This window comes from Thamnophis sirtalis, unplaced genomic scaffold (genome assembly GCF_051295495.1).
Source record: "Thamnophis sirtalis isolate CommonGarterSnake01/CBP01778 unplaced genomic scaffold, rThaSir2_p1.2 scaffold_6, whole genome shotgun sequence".
In the NCBI taxonomy this organism is placed as follows: domain Eukaryota; kingdom Metazoa; phylum Chordata; class Lepidosauria; order Squamata; family Natricidae; genus Thamnophis; species Thamnophis sirtalis.
The window spans coordinates 89,656,270-89,676,541 of record NW_028261386.1 but is presented as its reverse complement, the minus strand read 5'-3'; the positions used below and the strand labels follow the sequence as shown (position 1 = coordinate 89,676,541).

The 20,272-nt window shown below is 45.3% G+C and overlaps 1 protein-coding gene across 2 annotated transcripts in view; it reads left to right on the top strand.

Annotated features, from left to right (window-relative positions):
* The window catches only part of ARFGEF3 (ARFGEF family member 3), a 152,762-nt gene that overhangs the window by 24,840 nt on the left and 107,650 nt on the right, over nt 1-20,272 (top strand). For both annotated transcript variants that reach the window (XM_087718387.1, XM_087718386.1), the window contains exon 2: nt 4,109-4,160. In XM_087718387.1, the coding sequence (XP_087574513.1) occupies nt 4,109-4,160 (52 nt within the window). The remainder of the gene's footprint in view (nt 1-4,108; nt 4,161-20,272) is intronic.

Below are 20,272 nucleotides of genomic sequence, written 5' to 3'. Positions count from 1 at the left end.
CAAGTATTTTATAATCATTATCTAAGGCTTTATGCATTTGTCTTTTCTTTAGGTTTCTTTTCCTTGTATAGTCTATTATCAGACCTCTAGTAACAGCCTTCATTGTGTCCCAAAGATTCTGCATTGATGTATCTTCTTTCCTATTTTCTTTAAAGAAAAGGACTAACTCTTTTTTCATTTTTTGTACAAAGTCTTTTTCTTTCAATATGGTATTATTTAATGTCCATCTAGAGCTTGCCCTTTGGCCTTTCTATTTAATTGAAATTAGGTTGTGGTCCGCCCAAGTGCTTGCTTCAATCTCAATTTTTTGTACATTCTGCTGAAGCCCATATCATATCTATTCTAGAAAATGATGAATGTCTATTTGAATAAAAAGTGTATTGTTCTTTTTTGACATTTCTTTCTCTCCCTATATCTTTTAGATTTACTTCATCTATCATCCTAAAGAAGGATTTCAGCAGCAATTTTCTATTTAACTTTTTGTTTTTGTGTGTTTTATAGTCCATATTTTGGTTCATGGTGCCATTAAAGTCTCCCATCATACAAATATCAACATAGTCCAAAACATAGTCCAAAATTCTTTTATGTATTTTTTTTATAGAATTCGTCTTGTTTTTCATTGGGGGCATAAATTCCAATTAGGAGTGTTTTTTTAGTAACCATATTTTCCACCATCGGAATTCTTCCCTCTTCATCTGCATAAATTAGTTTTGCTGGAATATTGCCTTTAATATAGAAGATCACACCTCTTTTCTTGTAGTTCGCCAGTGTTGAAAACATTTTCCTAAGCTTTGGTTGAATTAGTAGATGTTCATATCTCTTTTGGATATGTACTTCTTGTAGGCAAATTATATCAAGTTTTAACCTTTAATTTATGAAATGTTTTCTTTCTTTTAGTTACCGAATTAAGTCCATTAATGTTAATTGTAATCATTTTTCTTTCTTCCATGTTTATACTTTATATACAGGGTTTATAGTTCTAGTAGATCTGGGTTCTCGTTTTTCTCTGCAGCTTACATCCCCCACCACACTTTCTTCTTTCTCAATTCCACCTACAAGCTCCTTCTACTTTTTCAGTCACAGTTGTAGATGACTCCAGTAGTTTTGCCACAGAATCATCTTTCCCAGTTTTCTCAGCCATTTCTCTAAAATATTCTGCATAAAAAGCTTCTGCCTTCTCAGTTGTATCTATCCTGTGTCTTTGTCCTTGCCATGTACATAGTAGACCTTCCGGTATGAGCCATCTGTAATTAACACCTTTTTTAATCAGAACTTTGGTCAGGAATTGGTATTCTCTTCTCTCTCTCACCTCTCTCGGGATTTGTTTGAGAACTACAATCTCCTTGCCTTTGTATTCTAATTTTCTATCTCTCATTTTCTGTAAAATTTGTAATTTGGTTGTTTTCTTAGTAAATCTTACATGCACTTCCCTTGGAAGAGCATTTCTCATTGCATATCTTGTATGTACTCGAAAGACTTCGTCTATCATATCTATCATCTTATCTTGAGATATCACTAATACATCTATCAGGATCTTGGATATTATCTGTACTAAGTTCTCTCCTTTTTTTTTCTATGTTTTGAAATCTTAAGAAAAATTCAGAGCTATCCATCTCCCATCTTAGTATTCCACTACTCTCTCTTTCCACATCGCTTAATCTGCTCTCTAGCTTCTCGGTTTTCTTCTCTCCTTCTTGGATTTTATCTTCAATTTTTTGAATCCTGTCTTCATATTTCGTCATCCAGTTGTGCATACTTTCAATTTTCCCTTCCATTTTATCAACTTTTTGTATTATGCTTTGGTTTTGTTGTTCCATTATCTCCATTCTTTTTTCCATACTCTCAGACTTCTTTACAAGAGTGTCTAGCTTGTCATCCCTACTGTCAAGTCCTGCTTGTATTTTCTGTATCGCTTGCATGATTGACTCAAAGTTTGCTCCTTTCTCTTTTTCTTGCTGAAGCATTGGCTGTATTGTCCTCTGGCCTCCTGCAGATGAGGGAGCGGAGGTTGTTGTTGTAGAGCCAACAGGGGCTGCTTTTCTACTCATGGTCAGCAAGTTTTGGAAGGTGTAAGGTTATAAGTACGATAAGAAAAAGGCATAAGAGACAGAAGAAGGGGGGAGAGTGGAAATCTGACTTAAGAAAGAGGGTAGAAAAAGAGAGAGAAAAGGGAGAGAGAGGGAAAGAATAAGGAAAGAAAGAAAGAAAGAAAGAAAGAAAGAAAGAGGACTCTTCAGACTAGTTTGCTCAAAATTTAAGGTGAGCCATCTATTGATGTCCCAATGTCTTCAAAAAAAAGTGCAAAAAGAAGACATAGGGTAAGAAGAGAAACCCCCCACCCAAAAAGAAAAGAAAAAACAAGGATACTTCAAGCCACAAAAAAAGAAAAATAATGTAAGTAGTCAAAAAGGATAATAATAATAATAAAAAAGAAAAAGGTCAATATCAATATCTCCCCAGCAGAATAATATGAAAGTAATGTAAAAAAAAACTGCCACCAAACTAAAACAAATAAGTTCAGTCTCCCCCCGCCCCCAAGATAAAAGTCTTTCCAAGGTCATTCTCAGCTCCTTTGCTGCTTTGTTATTTAGTCTGAGGCAAAGTTCCAGATAAGGAAGAGCAGCAGTTGTGTAAATAAAGCCTTTTTTAAAGTCAGATAGATTACAGGGGAAATTTTGGTAACAATATTTCAAGTCCGCTAGATGGCAGTATTAGCTTGTATTAACTTGTTAGCTTGCATTAACTCAGTATTAAAGCTTCCGTAACTTTGTTTACAAAAAAAGAAAATAACAGAGAATTACTAAAACGCAACCAAAAAGCTAAAAAAAAAAAAAAGATCTTCAGAGCGCTTTAAGTTTAAATTCAATGTCCCCACAAGGTCCAAAGTTAAAGATATCAACAGTAAAAAGAAAAACACAGAAAGCCGATTTGAATTGCAAGAAAGTCCAGCCTGGTTTCCAAAGATAAAAAGAGAAACAGAAAAAATAAAAAATAATCCTTCAATTGGCAAAGCTTATACCCGCCGCTTTTCTCACTAATCAGCCTTATTTTAAACTAAGTTTCCAAATTTAGAGTGTTCTCTTTCCAATAAAAAAAAGATTTTAAAGCTCTCACCAAAACAACATGCTTCTTATCCAGGCTATTTGGGGCTGTCAGCAGTTTCAGTAGCCTTGCTGCTAATCCGGAAATCACTGGCAAAGAGGGTTTTTCCTGGTTCCCCAGAAATTTTGGGGATGTCTCTGGGACCACTGGGTCTCCCCCTACCTTTCACTGTCTCTTCGGGACAGCTTGGTTCCAAAAAGAACCATCCAGATGATCTGGTTTAGATGGACATTCAGGAGCAGCTTGAAAGTTCGTCTTCACACTGCTAAGCCCCAGCTAGGTCTATACAAGATTAATCGTCTTTTTAAAGTATTCCTTGAAATATATTTAAGAAGTTTACGCTGTTGGGATTTTAAAATAAATTAAGTATCCTTGCATCAACTTGTGCTAAAATAATGCACTTTTTAAAATTCAGAGCTAGGAATGGGGTTATACATAAGATGGATTATTTTATTTTCACTTTGCAGTCGTAAAAAAATAAGGTAGGGACGGCTTTAAATAGTGGATACCATTCAGTCCAGATTAAATTAGTATTTGTAAAACCTTCTGATTCAGACAATAAAAAGTAACTATGCATGGATCATAAAGTTGTACTTTTATTTATTTTAAAATTTGAGTTTGTTACATTAATTAAACAATAATTCATGTGCATTTATTTACATAAGCATAATAAGTTCATTTAGAAGTTAGGAAATGGTGATTTAACATAAAGAGACAAGATTTGAGATATTGTACCATATGGAAAGGAAATTTACCAAGGAAAAATGGGCCTGAAGAAGAGGAAGAACAGAGCCTATAAAAATAATTTATTGAGGAAAAGATACCTGCCCATGTCAATCTACATATATGTGCACTTGCAGTGTACAATTTATACAATATTTATCTGGGATAATCCTAAATGAGCAAGATGGGACTTCAAATTGCATAAAACTATATATCATGATGTATGTTTTCAATTCTATGCTGGATGCTTTCTGAAATAATTCTTTCTCCCTTTTCTACTCAGAAACATTAGAATCTCTGGATGATACTACCAAGATCCCTCCTTATCAGTTAAGGTAGGGAATACATTTTATTTTTAATTCTTTGGTTATGAGTGACATTTGAAACGAAAGAGTGAAAGTTTTTTCTGTTTTACACTTGCTGACTCTTGAAGTCAGTGTAGCACTGCTATGAACTAAAGATAAAGGCAAATTATCTCATTGGTCAAGTTTTCCATTTTCTCATCATTGTTATGTGTTGTGGCTCGGTAGGAGCCTTTGGAGCTGCTATCAGACTCTGACACAGAAACCTCCTGTGAGAGGTTTCAGGATGCTCACAGGAGAGGATAACAAGCAGCTGTGGCTCGTTAAGGATCTCCTCCTGCGGATAAAAGACTGATGGTGCCATGCCCTAGTTGCAGAAGTCAACGTTCATTCCATCCCGTTCCGTTCCTGTTCTAGTCAAGTCTCTGTTTGTTTGCAATCATCGAGAAGAAGCACTTGGATAAGTGATTTGATTTATATAAACCTGTTTTGCTGTAGTTTACTTTTGCCAGAGAATTTATCTGTGTTTATTTTGGGCTCGCAGCCAGCAAGAGCCGGGACTGATAAAAACATTCCTTTGCAAGCTGTGTGTGGCTGTCGTTTCTGAACGGGCAAGGTGGGGGTCAGAACAGTTTGACTTCTGCCCAGAAAAACCTCCATTCATAAATTATGGAGCAACTTTGCGCTGAGCCCAGACTGGCCCAGCAAATAACAGTATTGGCTGACCAAATTTCTCAATTGCAGAGAGCTGCAAAAACCCCACAGCCAAGGAGGAAGTGTCCAGTGGCTATGCCAGATAAGTTTGATGGAAATCAAGCCATGTTTGCAGCGTTTCTGGGACAATGCCAGCTGTTCCTGAGTTTGAGAGCGGAGGACTTTCCCACTGACCGGACGAAGGTGGGATTTATTATTAGTTTGCTCTCAGGCACAGCTGCCCGTTGGGCTACCCTCTTGTTAACTCAGCCTAGCCCGTTGTTGGATGACTTCCAGGGTTTTTGTCAATACTTTAAGCTTATGTTTGAGTATCCTATTAAGGGGGAAACAGCAACCAGATGTCTTAAGTCACTGCAGCAGGGGAGTGGTTCATTGCAAGACTATGTGAGTGAATTCAGGCTGCATAGCCAGGATTTAGCGTGGAATGAACCAGCTCTGATGGACACTTTCCAAGACGGATTGATGCCTTGCAAGATGAACTAGGGAGGGTGGACAGGCCACCGATGTTCGACGCGTTGGTCCACTTGTGCCTCCGGATAGATGCCCGGCTGCAGAGGCGGCGGCCTCGCCGTGCATTCCAGGAGACCACTAGTGTGCCGGTTCATCAAGAGACTGCAGTGGAATGGGAGGAGCCCATGGAGTTGGGTGCTGTTAGACCCCGAGTATCACATCCAGAGATGGACAGACGACGTACTGAGGGGTTGTGTTTCTACTGTGGGGATCCTGGACACCTGGTGGGGAGTTGCTCCAAGAAGAATAGAAGGGTTGCGCGGACTGTGGCCATCCCTCAGGAACGAACTATCATGTCAGACAACCGGCACGTTTGTGCGGCTTTGATACTCCGCTCGCACAATGTAGCGTGCATTCGTGGGGTGTGGAATCCAAGGGCGGATGCCCTGCCTAGGAAATCGGAGAACTCTAACCCTGCGGACTTGCTTCCACTCCAGACTGTTCTACCCGTCGCATCCTGTGCTGCAGTTTATCATCCCATGAGCATACAGATTGGGGCCCTTATTCATCTTTAGGAAAGAGACCTTTAGGCATACGGCCCGCTGACCTTCATTGGAAGGGTGAGACTGAACGGTTGCCGCCTATGAACACTAGACTTTTACATCCTATCTTGCCTACATACGGCCGCCTTATATGCCACTCACTTTGATCTGGTGGCCAAGGACGCCTCTCTGGGACATAGGAAGGGAGAGGAGCGGAGTACCTCTCCCTCCCTCCTTCTCACACCGCTCCATCTTGGACTTGCGCAATTTTTAGTCTCCGCATTTTATGAATGAGGTGAGAATGATGTGAATGTTGTTGTATGTGCCCACTTTTAATCCCTATTACTGTTGTAACTTTCTGTGTTTTTAAATTGTTAGTGGGGTGCGAATGGTTTTGTGATTCTGTATGTTTGAATAGGCTGGGGCCTACCCAAGTACCCTCTGTGCTGAGTGCTCTGCAGAAGCACCAGGAGGGCCTGAGCCAATCCCAGCCTCAGAATATTTGATTCGAAGGGCCTGCTGGAGCATACGAGGGTTATGGGAGGGGGTAGAGGGGCCACGGACACGGGAGTGGGCCGGAGCATTACGGTCTTAACAGGGAGGGGCAGATATGGCGGGGACTTTAGGGCTGGCCATTACCGGGGAAGGAGGGTTCGCTACGTCACAGAGATCCCTCCTTCCGGCCCTATGAGTCCCACTCCAAGGCCAGATGGCGCGAGTAATCAGGACCCTGGTCTTAGGCTGCTGTCGCTAAATGCCAGGTCTGTAGCTCACAAGGCTCCTCTCGTCCGGGACTTAATTTTAGACGAGAGGGCAGACCTGGCATGTATTACTGAAACCTGGCTGGGCCCGGAGGGAGGAGTCCCCCTCACAGAGATGTGCCCAGAGGGCTTTCAGGTACTTCATCAGCCGAGGGCCCAGAGAAGGGGTGGGGGTGTGGCCATAGTTATCCGGGAGTCTCTAGCACCTCGTAGGATCCCTGGTCCGGAGCTTGTCGGGTGTGAGTCCCTGCTAGTGAAGTTGGACCTCAAGGGTCAAGTGGGTTTGCTGCTAACGTACCTGCCTCCCAACAGCGTTGCAGCAGCCCTCCCCTCGCTCCTCGAGTCGGTAGCGGAGCTGGCGGTTGAGTTCCCCAGGCTTATGGTCCTGGGGGATTTCAATTTGCCGTCGCTCGGTGAACACTCTGATGGAGCGCAGGAGTTCATGGCTTCCATGACAACCATGGGCTTGACCCTAGTAATTCGGGGCCCAACCCACTCGGCGGGTCACATGCTCAACCTCATATTTCTATCGGAGCAGTGGAGTTGTGATCTTGGTCTGAGGGGTAGCGAGATCTTGCCCCTGTCATGGTCGGACCACTACCTATTGAGGCTTGACTTTCGGAGACCAAACCCCCACTGTAGGGAGGAGGAACCGACCAGGGGGTTCCGCCCCAGGCGACTTATGGACCCTTTGGGGTTCCAGACGGAGCTTGGGGTTATTCCTGATACCCTCGCCCGCAGTCCGGTGGAGACTCTGGTTGCTGCCTGGAACTTGGCAGCGACGGAGTCTCTTAACCGGATTGCGCCTCTACAACCGCTCCAAGGCGGTGGATCCCGGAGGGCTCCTTGGTTCACTGAGGAACTCCGGGAAATGAAGCGCCGGAGGAGACGCCTAGAGCACAATTGGAGGACCAGTAAATCCGAATCGAGCCGAGCACTTTTAACAACCTGCACCAGAGAGTACATTCGAGCAATCAGGACGTCTAAGAGATCACATATTGCCTCTCTGATTGCGTCCGCTGAGTCACGCCCAGCCGCCCTGTTTAGGATAACCCGTTCCCTCCTAAATAGGAGGGACACGGGCGATCCGCTGCAGGGCAGAGCTGAGGATTACGTCCAATTCCTCGCGGACAAGGTTGCTCGGCTCCGGGCGGACCTGGACTCCAATACTGCAGAACCAGCCGAGGCACTAAGGGACAATCTGGTAAGCCATCGCTGCATTGATTTTCAAGCTGTTACCCCTGAGGATGTGGACAAGGCGATGAGAGCTGTTGGCGCCTCCACATGTGTGCTGGACCCGTGCCCCTCCTGGCTGGTTGTAAACAGCAGAGAGGTGACACGAGGCTGGATCCAGGCGGTTGTTACCGCCTCCCTACGGGAGGGGGTCTTTCCCCCCGCTTTAAAGGCGGCGGTGGTAAGACCCCTCCTGAAGAAACCATCCTTGGATCCAGCCATTTTAAACAACTATCATCCAGTCTCCAACCTCCCCTTTGTGGGGAAGGTTGTTGAGAAGGTGGTGGCCTTTCAGCTCCAGCGGTCCTTGGAGGAAGCCAGTTATCTCGATCCGTTCCAGTCTGGCTTCAGACCTGGCTACAGCACAGAAACCGCTTTGGTCGCATTGACTGATGATCTCTGGAGAGCCAGGGATGGAGGCCATGCCTCCATCCTGGTGCTCCTTGATCTCTCGGCGGCTTTTGATACCATCGACCATGGTATACTTCTGCGACGACTGCGAGAGGTGGGAGTGGGAGGCACTGTTTACGGTGGTTCTCCTCTTACTTCGGACAGGTCGCAGTCGGTGTTAGTCGGAGGGCAGAGATCGACCCCTAGGCCCCTAACGCATGGGGTGCCGCAGGGTTTGGTCCTGTCCCCCCTTCTTTTCAACATCTACATGAAACCGCTGGGTGAGATCATCCGACGGCACGGGATAAAATACCATCAGTATGCGGACGATACTCAGTTGTATCTGTCCGCCCCGTGCCAACTCAATGAAGCGATGGACGTGATGAGCCAGGATTTTGAGGCTGTTAGAGACTGGATGGGGGTTAACAAGCTTGTGCTCAATCCAGAAAAGACCGAGTGGCTGTTGTGCTTCCCTCCCACGAATTGGCCAAGTGTTCCATCTCTCAGGCTGGGGGGTCAAATTGTACGCCCCTCAGATAGGGTTCGCAACTTGGGAGTCCTCCTGGACCCTCAGCTGACTCTCGAACACCATTTGTCAGCTGTGACCAGGGGGGGCATTTGCCCAGGTTCGCCTGGTGCACCAGTTGCGTCCCTACCTGAACCGGGAGGCTCTCACAACAGTCACTCGGGCCCTTGTGACCTCTAGGCTGGAGTACTGCAATGTGCTCTACATGGGGCTGCCCTTGAGTATTCGGCGACTTCAGCTGGTCCAGAATGCGGCCGCGCGAGCGATCGTGGGTGCACCTCGATTCACCCACGTAACACCTATCCTCCGCGAGCTGCACTGGCTGCCTGTTGATCTCCGGGTGCGCTTCAAGGTGCTACTTGTCACCTACAAAGCCCTTCATGGTATTGGATCTGGGTACTTGAGAGACCGCCTACTGCCAATTACCTCCACTAGACCGATAAGATCGCATAGATTAGGCCTCCTCCGAATTCCATCAGCCAGCCAGTGTAGACTGGCAACTACCCGGAGGAGAGCCTTCTCGGTGGCTGCTCCGACCCTCTGGAACGAACTCCCTGTGGAGATTCGGACCCTCACCTCCCTCCAGACCTTCCGCGCCGCCCTTAAAATCTGGCTGTCCCGGCTGGCCTGGGGTTAAGACTCTAACCCACACTCAAATTGTATGACTGTTGAGTTTTTAAATGATGTAGTGTCTTTATGTTGTAAATTGTTTGTCTTTCCCCTCCCCTTTTGAACTGTGAGCCGCCCTGAGTCCCCCCAGGGAAAAGGGTGGCATACAAATAAAATGACTAAAGTGACTAATACAGTCTCTGATACGGGATGCACAGCGGGGTGACGAATGGGTGGAGCGACGAAAGGCTTCCGTAGGGCCGGCTTCCCCGTGGTTTGAAGGTTTGAAGGTTTTATTCAACTTGTATGCTGCCCTATTCCCGAGGGACTCAGGGCGGCTAACAAAACCAAGGGGGGGGGGAGACAATACAAAAAGGAAAACCACAACAAAAACAAACAACAGTACAAAACAGTCTAAGAGGTCTCAACACGCATACCCATTCGAGTAGGGGATGGGACTCAGCAGCCCCAGGCCTGCTGGAACAGCCAGGTCTTGACGGCTTTACAGAAAGCCAGAAGGGTGGTGAGGGTCCGAATCTCCACAGGGAGATCATTCCAAAGGGCCGGAGCAGCCACAGAGAAGGCCCTCCTCCGGGTGGTTGCCAGCCGACATTGGCCGGCCGATGGAATTCGGAGGAGGCCTAATCTGTGGGATTTAATGGGTCTTTGGGAGGTAATCGGCAGGAGGCGGTCTCCAAGTACCTAGGTCCAATACCATGTAGGGCTTTATAAGTGACGACTAGCACCTTGAAGCGTATCCGGAGACCAATAGGTAACCAGTGCAGCTCGCGGAGGATAGGTGTAACGTGGGTGTACCGAGGCACACCCACAATCGCTCTCGCGGCTGCGTTCTGGACCAGCTGAAGTCTCCGAACACTCTTCAAGGGCTGCCCCATGTGGAGCGCATTGCGGTAGTCCAGTCTTGAGGTCACAAGGGCGTGAGTGACTGTTGTGAGAGCCTCCCGGTTCAGGTAGGGACGCAATTGATGTACCAGGCAAACCTGGGCAAATGCCCCCCTGGTCACAGCCGACAAATGGGGCAGCCCTTGAAGAGTGTTTGGAGACTTCAGCTGGTCCAGAACGCAGCCGTGAGAGCGATTGTGGGTGTGCCTCGGTCCAGGAGGACTCCCAAATTGCGAACCCTATCTGAGGGGCATATAATTTCACCCCTCAGCCTGAGAGTTGGAGAACATAGCTAATTTTTGGGAGGGAAAAACACAAGCCACTCGGTCTTGTCAGGGTTGAGAGCCAGTTTGTTAACTCCCATCCAGACCCTGACAGCCTCCAGGCACTGACACATCACGTCAACCGCTTCACTGAGTTGGCACGGGGCGGACAGATACAACTGAGTATCGTCCACATACTGGTCATATTTTATCCCGTACCGCCAAATGATCTCACCCGGCGGCTTCATGTAGATGTTAAACAGGAGGGGGGACAGGGCCAAACCCTGAGGCACCCCATATTTAAGGGGCCTAGGGGTCGACCTCTCCCTCTGACCAACACTGACTGCAACCTGTCCGAGAGGTAGGAGGAGAACCACCGAAGGACGGTGCCTCCCACTCCCACCTCCCGCAGTCGTCGCAGAAGGATACCATGGTCGATGGTATCGAAGGCCGCTGAGAGGTCAAGGAGCACTAGGATAGAGGAGTGACCCCTATCCCTGGCTCTCCAGAGATCATCGGTCAGTGCGACCAAAGCAGTTTCTGTGCTGTAGCCAGGCCTGAATCCAGACTGAAAGGAGTCTAGATAATCGGTTTCCTCCAAGGACCACCGGAGCTGTGAGGCCACCACTTTCTCAACAACCTTCCCAACAAAGGGGAGGTTGGAGACTGGACGATAGTTATTTAAGATGGCTGGATCCAAAGATGGCTTCTTCAAGAGAGGCCTCACCACCACCGCCTTTAGGGGGGGTGGGAAGAACCCCTCCCGAAGAGAGGCGGTAACTATTGCCTGGATCCAGCTCTGTGACACCTCCCTGCTGTTCGTGACCAGCCAGGAGGGGCACGGGTCCAGTATACACGTGGAGGCACTCACTGCTCCGATGGCCTTGTCCACTTCCTCAGGAGTAACAGACTGAAAGTCAATCCAAAGATGTCGTTCAAGACCTTCCCCCGGTACCTCGGCTGTCTCTGCGCAATTGGAGTCCAGGTTTGTCCGAAGCCGAGCAACCTTATCCGCGAGGAATTGGACGAACTCCTCAGCTCTGCCATGTAAAGGATTGCCCGCATCCCTCCCTTTCAGGAGGGAGCGGGTTATCCTGAACAAGGCGGCTGGGCGTGACTCAGTGGAAGCAATCAGAGCGGCAATGTAGGTGTTTTTTGCAGTCCGAATTGCCAGAAGATAGGCTCTGATGCAAGCTTTTAACAGTGCTCGGTCTGACTCGGACTTACTGGACCTCCAGTTGCGCTCCAGGCGTCTCTTCTGGTGCTTCATCTCCCGGAGTTCCTCAGTAAACCAAGGAGCCCTCCTGGATCCGCTGCCTTGGATAGGCCGTAAAGGCACAATGCAGTTGAGAGCCTCTGCCGTCGCTGAGTTCCAAGCAGCAACCAAGGCCTCAGCCGGACTGCGGACGAGAGTATCAGGTAGAACACCAAGCACCATCTGAAAGCCCAAAGGGTCCATAAGGCGCCTGGGGTGGAACCACCTAATCGGTTCCTCCTCCCTACAGTGGGGGATTGGCCTCCGAAAGTCAAGCCTCAGTAGGTAGTGGTCTGACCATGACAGGGGCAAGATCTCAATACCCCTCAGACCAAGATCACAACTCCACGTGGACGTTGGAGGGGGATCTTTTGAAGTATCGGGGCCGGCTCTATGTTCCCACAGGGCCCATCTGTAGATGGGTGCTCTCTCAGGTTCATGGAGCTTCTTCAGTGAGACATTGGGGGTTTTTTCCGGACATTGCGCTTGGTATCCCGTAAGTTTTGGTGGTCCCGCTTAAGAAATGACGTGCGGAAGTGCGTGGAGTCGTCTGTCCAGTGTCAATGGGCCAGGTCTGCGAGGAGGGCTTCTCCGAGATTACAGCCCTTGCCGACCCTGGTCCCCGCAGCACAGGAATTCGTTTCTAGGATCCCGGCGGGGCACCAGTGTCTTGGACTGTGTTCCATGGAGGCCGTCAACCACCCTTCCAGACCACATCCTGAGCGTCGGAACCAGGGGACGGGCCCTGCAGTGGGGGATAATGTTGTGGGCCAGCAGGAGTCATTGGAGCTGCCGACAGACTCTGATGGTGAGGGGTCTTATGAGTTGGCCTTGGAGGGAGGTGGAGGACCCTGGACAGGGTGTTGTGGCCCGGCAGGAGCTGTTAGAGCTGTCGCCAGAATCCGACAGTACAGGGGCTGGTGGGTCGGCCTTGGGGAAGGTGGAGGACCCTGGATGGGTTGTCGACGCTGCACAGGGCAAGAAGAGACATGGTGGCCACCGGATACTGGGGGAGCATTGGATCAAGGGGAATGTTCCTGAAGGTATTTGGGAGTTATATAAGGAGTCACACATGCTGAGGGTTACTCAGCGTAAGGAACAAAGGAGAAAACACAGGAGATGATTGCGAGCCTATCATACGGACAACCCATCCCGACCGCATCCGGACCGTCAGACCCGGGGGAAGGGCCCTGCGGTGAGGGATAGTGTTGTGGCTCGGTAGGAGCCTTTGGAGCTGCTATCAGACTCTGACACAGAAACCTCCTGTGAGTGATTTCAGGATGCTCACAGGAGAGAATAACAAGCAACTGTGGCTCGTTAAGGATCTCCTCCTGCGGATAAAAGACTGATGGTGCCACGCCCTAGTTGCAGAAGTCAACGTTCGTTCCATCCCGTTCCGTTCCTGTTCTAGTCAAGTCTCTGTTTGCAATCATCAAGAAGAAGCATTTGGATAAGTGATTTGATTTATATAAACCTGTTTTACTGTAGTTCACTTTTGCCAGAGAATTTATCTGTGTTTATTTTGGGCTCGCAGCCAGCAAGAGCCGGGACTGATAAAAACATTCCTTTGCAAGCTGTGTGTGGTTGTCGTTTCTGAACGGGCAAGGTGGGGGTCAGAACAGTTATGTATTTGTGGTTCTGAAATGCTCAACAATGTTTGGGTACATAGATTGCTTGAAATATGGTGATTGCTTGAGATATGGTGTTTGTAACTGCCAGGGAATTCTTTAGAGATCTGTCAGGAAATTCTAGATATATTTTTGTCTTCAGGCTAATATTTTTGATATATTTCTGATGAGTAGAAGGCCTTGGGTTATGGAGCATATCACAAAGGGTATCCCCATGCCCTCTTTCTTTGTTATTTCCTATTTGCTTACTATTAAAACTGTTCTCTGGATTGATACTGATCTACACAAAGTGAAATGCTGTCCTGCTATTTTGAGAAAAGTCCACCTTAAGTGGCTACTTATTAGCGTTTATGGAAGATGAAGTGCAACTTATAGAAATATATATATATTTCTTCTGTTCAATTGTGTCCTATTCTCAGATGCTGCCTGGACAATCCCTGTAGTTTTCTTGGCAAAGTTCTTCAGAAGAAGTTTGCCATTGCCTCCTTCTTAGGGCTGAGAGAAACTGACTGGCCCAAGGTCACCCAGCTCTGTGGCTGGCTCTGGGCCTAAGCACACAGTCTTCCAGTTTCTAGTCTGGTGTTTTAACCACTATATGAAATTGGCTGAAATAGGTGAATATATTATATCAATATTAAAACAGAAGCAAGGTGGCGCAGTGGTTAAAAAGCAGCACTGCAGGCTACTGCTAGATCAGCAGGTCAGCGGTTCAAATCTCACCGGCTCAGGGTTGACTCAGCCTTCCATCCTTCCGAGGTGGGTAAAATGAGGACCCAGATTGTTGGGGGCAATATGCTGACTCTCTGTAAACCGCTTAGAGAGGCCTGATAGGCCTATGAAGCGGTATATAAGTCTACTGCTATTGCAAGGGACAGCTTCCTTCATAACTGGTAATAACTTCTAAGACATTTGAAATTTCCTTCTCTAGGAAGTATTGTGCAGATAAAAATATAACCATTTTGTGTGAGAGGATAATTGATTTCAAGCTTTCTTATTTTATGTATTAGTTTATTTCTTGACCTTTTAACTGTGGCTCTAATAGAGGAAAAAAAGAGGGGGGAAATCTGAATTTTTATCTTATCACACCACCTTTACATGGTGAATTTGTCTTATAATTGTTAGCCATATTGCATTTGTTCCTTCACACTTATGAAAAAAACCATGTTCTGAAATCTTTAGCTTTGGATAACATTTTCTAATACCGTAGTTCTAGATTACCTAGATTATTTTTTTTTAAAAAAGAGAATGTCAATAGTTGCTTTTGCTTTTGTTTACATATGCAGGCTATGTTGTACCATAAAAGCTAAGTTTAGAATTACCTTTCTGCTCTAATAGGTAAGAGGCAATTTTAAGGATTGCCTGAGCTTTTGTAGAAGGTGGGTAAAGGCCATGGGAATTGCGCGCAACTTTTGTAAAATTGGTTCAGGTTGTTAAAAAATATGAAGGCAATTTGATTTCCTTTCTTCACTTTTAGTTTTCTAATGTTTTTCGTCCTGGGTTTCTGCCAGGATTGTGCATCTAGAAGTGTTTTTCCCCACGTCCTTATTTCTATGGCTTCCATTCAATTGCTTTAACCTTTATCAGGACGATTTGGTAATCTTTGTTAACCATCCATTAAAATAATTTTTGCTAACTTTGTTTCAATTTCTATTTTGTACTTTCTCAATTCCAAATACTTTAACTGGTCTGAAGCTTTAAGTAATCTGACTTTAGATAATCTGACTAATTCAAACAATCCATTGCATATTGTTTATTAAACTTACATCTTTCTCTTCCTTAAAAGAGGTCGATAGCATCGAAAGTGCTCTTTTCTCCCATTTTTTCCCCAGCAGAAACTTTGTGAGTTAAGTTGAGCCGAGAAAAAGCTTTTGGCCAAAAGTCACCCTATGAGCATCCATGGCAGTGGTGGGATTTTTTACTACCGATTCTGTGGGCGTCGCTTGGTGGCTGTGGCATGGCTTGGTGGGCGTGGCAGGGGAAAGTTACTGCAAAATCCCCATTTCCTCCCAATCAGCTGGGACTCAGGAGGCAGAGAATAGATGGGGGCGGGGCCAGTCAGAGGTGGTATTTACTGGTTCTCTGAACTAATCAAAATTTCCACTACCGGTTCTCCAGAACTGGTCAGAACCTGCTGAATACCACCTCTGATCCATGGCTAAATGTAGAACAGAACCTGAGTCTCCTTGCTGCTACTATGTATAGCCACAATGATAAATAAGATACTTATTCAGTAAGAAGAATGTAATTGTTCACTACTTTGAAGACATAGTAATAACTACAATTGGATTGTATTCAAAAGAATGGATATTTCCAAATAGGTTCTTACACTTGTACTCTGTATGTCAATTGAAATGGGCTGGGATTTTAGAAATCTCATCTTATAATTCATTTGTCCATTTTACAGTTCCAAACTATTTTACAGTTATAATTCATTTACCTATTTTACAGTTGTTTGGTTTAGTTTTTTATTCTCCATTGCAATGTTAAAATTCAAACTTTAGCATTTTGGACCCATCATCTGATGGGTAAAATTGTAGAATGAAGAGTTTAGTGATAAAAATTTAGCGGATAAGGCAAGAAGTATCCAATTGGTATTTAATGTTGCTAAATGCTGTGATGGGAATTTAGAAGATCCCATAACATTAATCAGAGCTTTAGCTAAATTAGAGCTTCCGCTAAAACCTCTTTAGCTAAGAGGTTAACTAATTGAATTAGGTTGTGCCTTTTAACCTATTTCACTATAATACTGTACTCAGGTCAAAATAGGGCCAAACATTTCAGATGACCACTAGATGGTAACAGGAAATTAGAGTTTCCTCTATTGCTGTACAGGGCGTGGTGGCTCAATGGCTAAGACGTTGAGCTTGTCAATCAGAAAATTCAGCAGTTTGGCAGTTTGGCAGTTTGAATCCCTAGCGCCGCGTAACAGAGTGAGCTCCCATTACTTGTCCCAGCTTCTGCCAACCTAGCAGTTCGAAAGCATGTAAAAATGCAAGTAGAAAAATAGGAACCATTTTTGATGGGAAGGTAACAGCGTTCCGTGCACCTTCAGTGTTTAGTCATGCCGGCCATATGACCACGGAGAAATCTTCAGACAGTGCTGGCTCTTCGGTTTTGAAATGGAAATGAGTACTGCCCTCTAGAGTCGGGAACAACTAGCACATATGTGCGAGGGGAACCTTTATCTTTTACTATTGCTTTGCTTCCACCTAATAGCCTTCAATATTTTTTAAACCTATCTAGTTCCATAGTTTACCAATAAACCAGTTTTATCCATTAAAATGTTGTATCTGTATCTTAAGGGCCTTCTGACAATTAATGTATTTGTGGATTTTAGTTGTAATGCACTACATCAGTTTTACTAGAATTTACTTGTTCTCTTGCCAGATGGATGTCTAGATGATTGCCATACAGTAATAATAGTGGCAACAGAGATTTTTGTTTCTAAGAGCACAATAAATATAGCAGAATCAAGATAGAATTTCAAAACGTGTTCAGAATCTACTTATAGTTTTGCTTCATTGCTTTTCTTTTCTTTTATACTCAATGTTAGAAAGGAAAAATAAATGGGTTCAGAAATCACCTTCTCATATTATCCTTTCAAATCCAACCCATAGACTTTAATATCTAAGAGAATTTACCAGCATCACAAATCAAATGTTAGGATATTGAAGTTTATAGTAACGAAAGAGGTTTGGATGCTGGGTCTTTGGGTTTTTGACTGAATAATCCAGATTTGTTGTTGATGTTGACAACAAGAACGGATAAATTTCCATTCTCTGTGGTTATATCTCATGCACTTTTAGCTAAAATTGATGGCCAAATAGAGCCACATTGTTTCATGAAATGAATTATCTGCCTTTCGTACCACTTTGATATCATTGAAAGACAGCAGACTGTTTATTATTTATGTTTATAATATTATGAGAAATTGCTCTCTGTCAGGGACGTGCAGGCAGGGGAGGCAGGGGAGGCAGATCCTCATCACTGTCATCATGAAAAGAAAAAAAACTGTAAAAGGAAAAAGGCTGAGCTAGTTGCTGCCAGAGTCACAGTGGATGACTCTGCTTAGTGCTTAACTGTTTAAAAAAGCCTCTAAAAAAGTGCCCTCTACAGGAGGAGGCGGGAGAACGAGATACCTCACCTAGTCTGACTCAAGCAGAGCTGAGCAAGGGTTAAAAGCCAAAAAATTCCTGACATAATGAGGCACGTCGTTCTCCTGCCTCCTGTAGAGGCCATTTTTTTAGAGGCTTTTTTAAACAGTTAAGCACTAAACAGAGTCATCTGGCAGCAACTAGCTCAGCCTGATCTCAGCTCTTGCCTTTTTCCTTTTACATTTTTTTTTCATTATGGCAGGCAAGAGCAGAGTTGAAATCCTCTCTGAAACAGCTGGAAAAGGTAAGTGTGTGGGTTGGAGGGAGGGGGAGGAATTCAAAAAGCTTGATTGCATGCAGAGCCACGTTGCCTTTTCAAACACAGATATACACACACACAGCTGGATAAAAGTATATAAGCCCAGCTTCACTGATTACAAGTTTGAAAAGGAACATGGCTCCACCTGCAATCAAAGGCTCGGATCCGAAGGCAGCAGGGGAATGGGGGTGGGGGGTATGGCAGAGGAGCTGCTTTCAAGCCATTGGAAAATATATCCAATCCAATTTCTGTGTTTGTGTTTGTTTGAGATTGAGTGAGTGAGAGAGGGATCCAACTTCTCTATGTGCATGTGTCTGTTTGAGAGAGGGGGAGGGAGGGAGGAAGGAGGGGGAGGGAGAAGAAAAAGAATGAAGGAAAACTTTTTCTCAAAGGAGAAAAACAAATGCTGTCACTTTAAATCAGAACTGAGCATGCCTGGCTGTGGAATTCTGGGAGTTGAAGTCCACAAGTCTAAAAAAATTTGAAACCCCTGTGTCAGTGCCTCACCAGCCATAAACCTCACCGCATGTCACTGCTCTCTGTTAACATATGAACAATGCTATCAATACTGCTATGGCATTCTCCAAATAAGTTTTCTATAGCTTTCACATTTATTGAAATGCAACATTATTCCATTGCATTTTGTATATTAGTAAATGTTTTAGTAAAGTTCTAGATAAAAGATTATTTATTTATTTCTAATAAATGTTTTGTTATTATATTTCCACAAATTATTTAGATATGCATTTTCCTGATAAATATATGATTCTTCACATGTACCGTATTTTCATGACCATAAGGCGCACCGGATTATAAGGCGCAGTATCAGTTAAGGGTAAATTTTCAACCTTTTTTCATATATAAGGCGCACCGGATTATAAGGCGCACGTTTTTTTTTGCAACATTCATCCGCGCGGGTTTACTGGCAGGTGCTCAATTTGCAAACATTTTTCACGGATCCGCGTAGCCTTTAAACGCAGCCTAAAAAGAATTAAAACACTAAAAAAATACAGAGAAAAATCAGTCACTTTTATTAAACTTTTAAACAGCTTTATTTTATAGTCGGTTCTATTCATCTTCCATGAAACCTTCGAACTCTTCGTCCTCCGTATCGGAGATCGGAAACATCCTCCGTATCGGAAACATCTTTCGCTGAATGGCGGCCGAGGGGCACGCTAAAGTGCCGGCATGACTTTGAAGGGCTGGCTTGCCGCTTGCCTTCCACGTCGGCCCGCGCGGAAGGCAATCCAGTCCTTTCAAAGTCATGCCGGCAGTTTAGAACTCACCCACCATTCAGCGAAACATGACTTTGAAGTGCTGGCTTGCCACGTTTCCCTGGAGCGCTCGGGCTCCTTCTCTGGGCAGAGTTGGAGCCTTTCCTCCTCCTCCTCCCAACGGAGGGGTGCCCTAAAAAAGAAGAAGAAAGGAGCCAAGCCGTTCCAGAGATGTGAAGGGAAGCTCCGGGCGAGAAAGCGGCTTTCAAAGCTCCGTCGAGCCCCACGTGTGGATTTGTTTATTATTTGCTCGGGGATCCGGATCCAGGCCACCTGTTCCTCCGGGGGCAGCCCAAGCCTTTGAGCGGGGAGCGGAGCTTTCTCCCGAAACGGCGCTTCTGCTCCCCTTTGGCACTTCGCTCTGGGAGAAAAATGGAGCGTGACTGACTTTCCAGCGCGTATCAGAAGCTGATCCGGGAGAGCTGGCAGAAAGTGAGCAACAGCCCCCTGGAGCACAGCGTCGTCCTGTTCACCAGGTAGGGCAAGATAGGTTGCCAGACCAGAGGGCGCAGGTGAGAACTCTTGAACGAGAGAGAGGGGTGGGGTGGGGGTAGTGGTCGCCTGGTCAAGTTTGAGGCTGGGCGTTTTAAACATCGGAAGTAGCCCACCATCCTCAGCGAACTTAATTCAAATCTCCCTCTGCCAGGAATGTACCCTCGTGGATTGACCAGCCGCTGACCTGGGGCTAAAGCCTTGGTTTCCTTCCCATTTCCCTTCTTTAACCTAAACCCTCCCTCCCCTGCCTCTAAATGCCTTTTCAGGGCATCTGCTCCCTGCTCAGTGCCCTCCAGATGTGCTGGATTACAGGCGCAGTATCAGTTAACGGTAAATTTTCAAACTTTTTTCATATATAAGGCGCACCGGATTATAAGGCGCACTGCCGGTTTTTGATCAAATTTTAGGATTTTCAGTGCGCCTTATGGTCGTGAAAATACGGTATATAACAAATACATGTATTAAGAAAAAAACAGGCCAAGATTGTGTGCATTATAATCTGTACTTTCCCTTAATGCATGATTTTTTAAAAAGCCGATTTCCAACTTTTAGGAATTATGACAATTATACTTTATTTGAATTCTAATCACGATCAGACTTTATAAAATGAGAATTAAATTGACTGTATTAAAATATAAATTGAATTACTATCAGGATGCTGGAGCAATATTCCATTTAATTACTATACA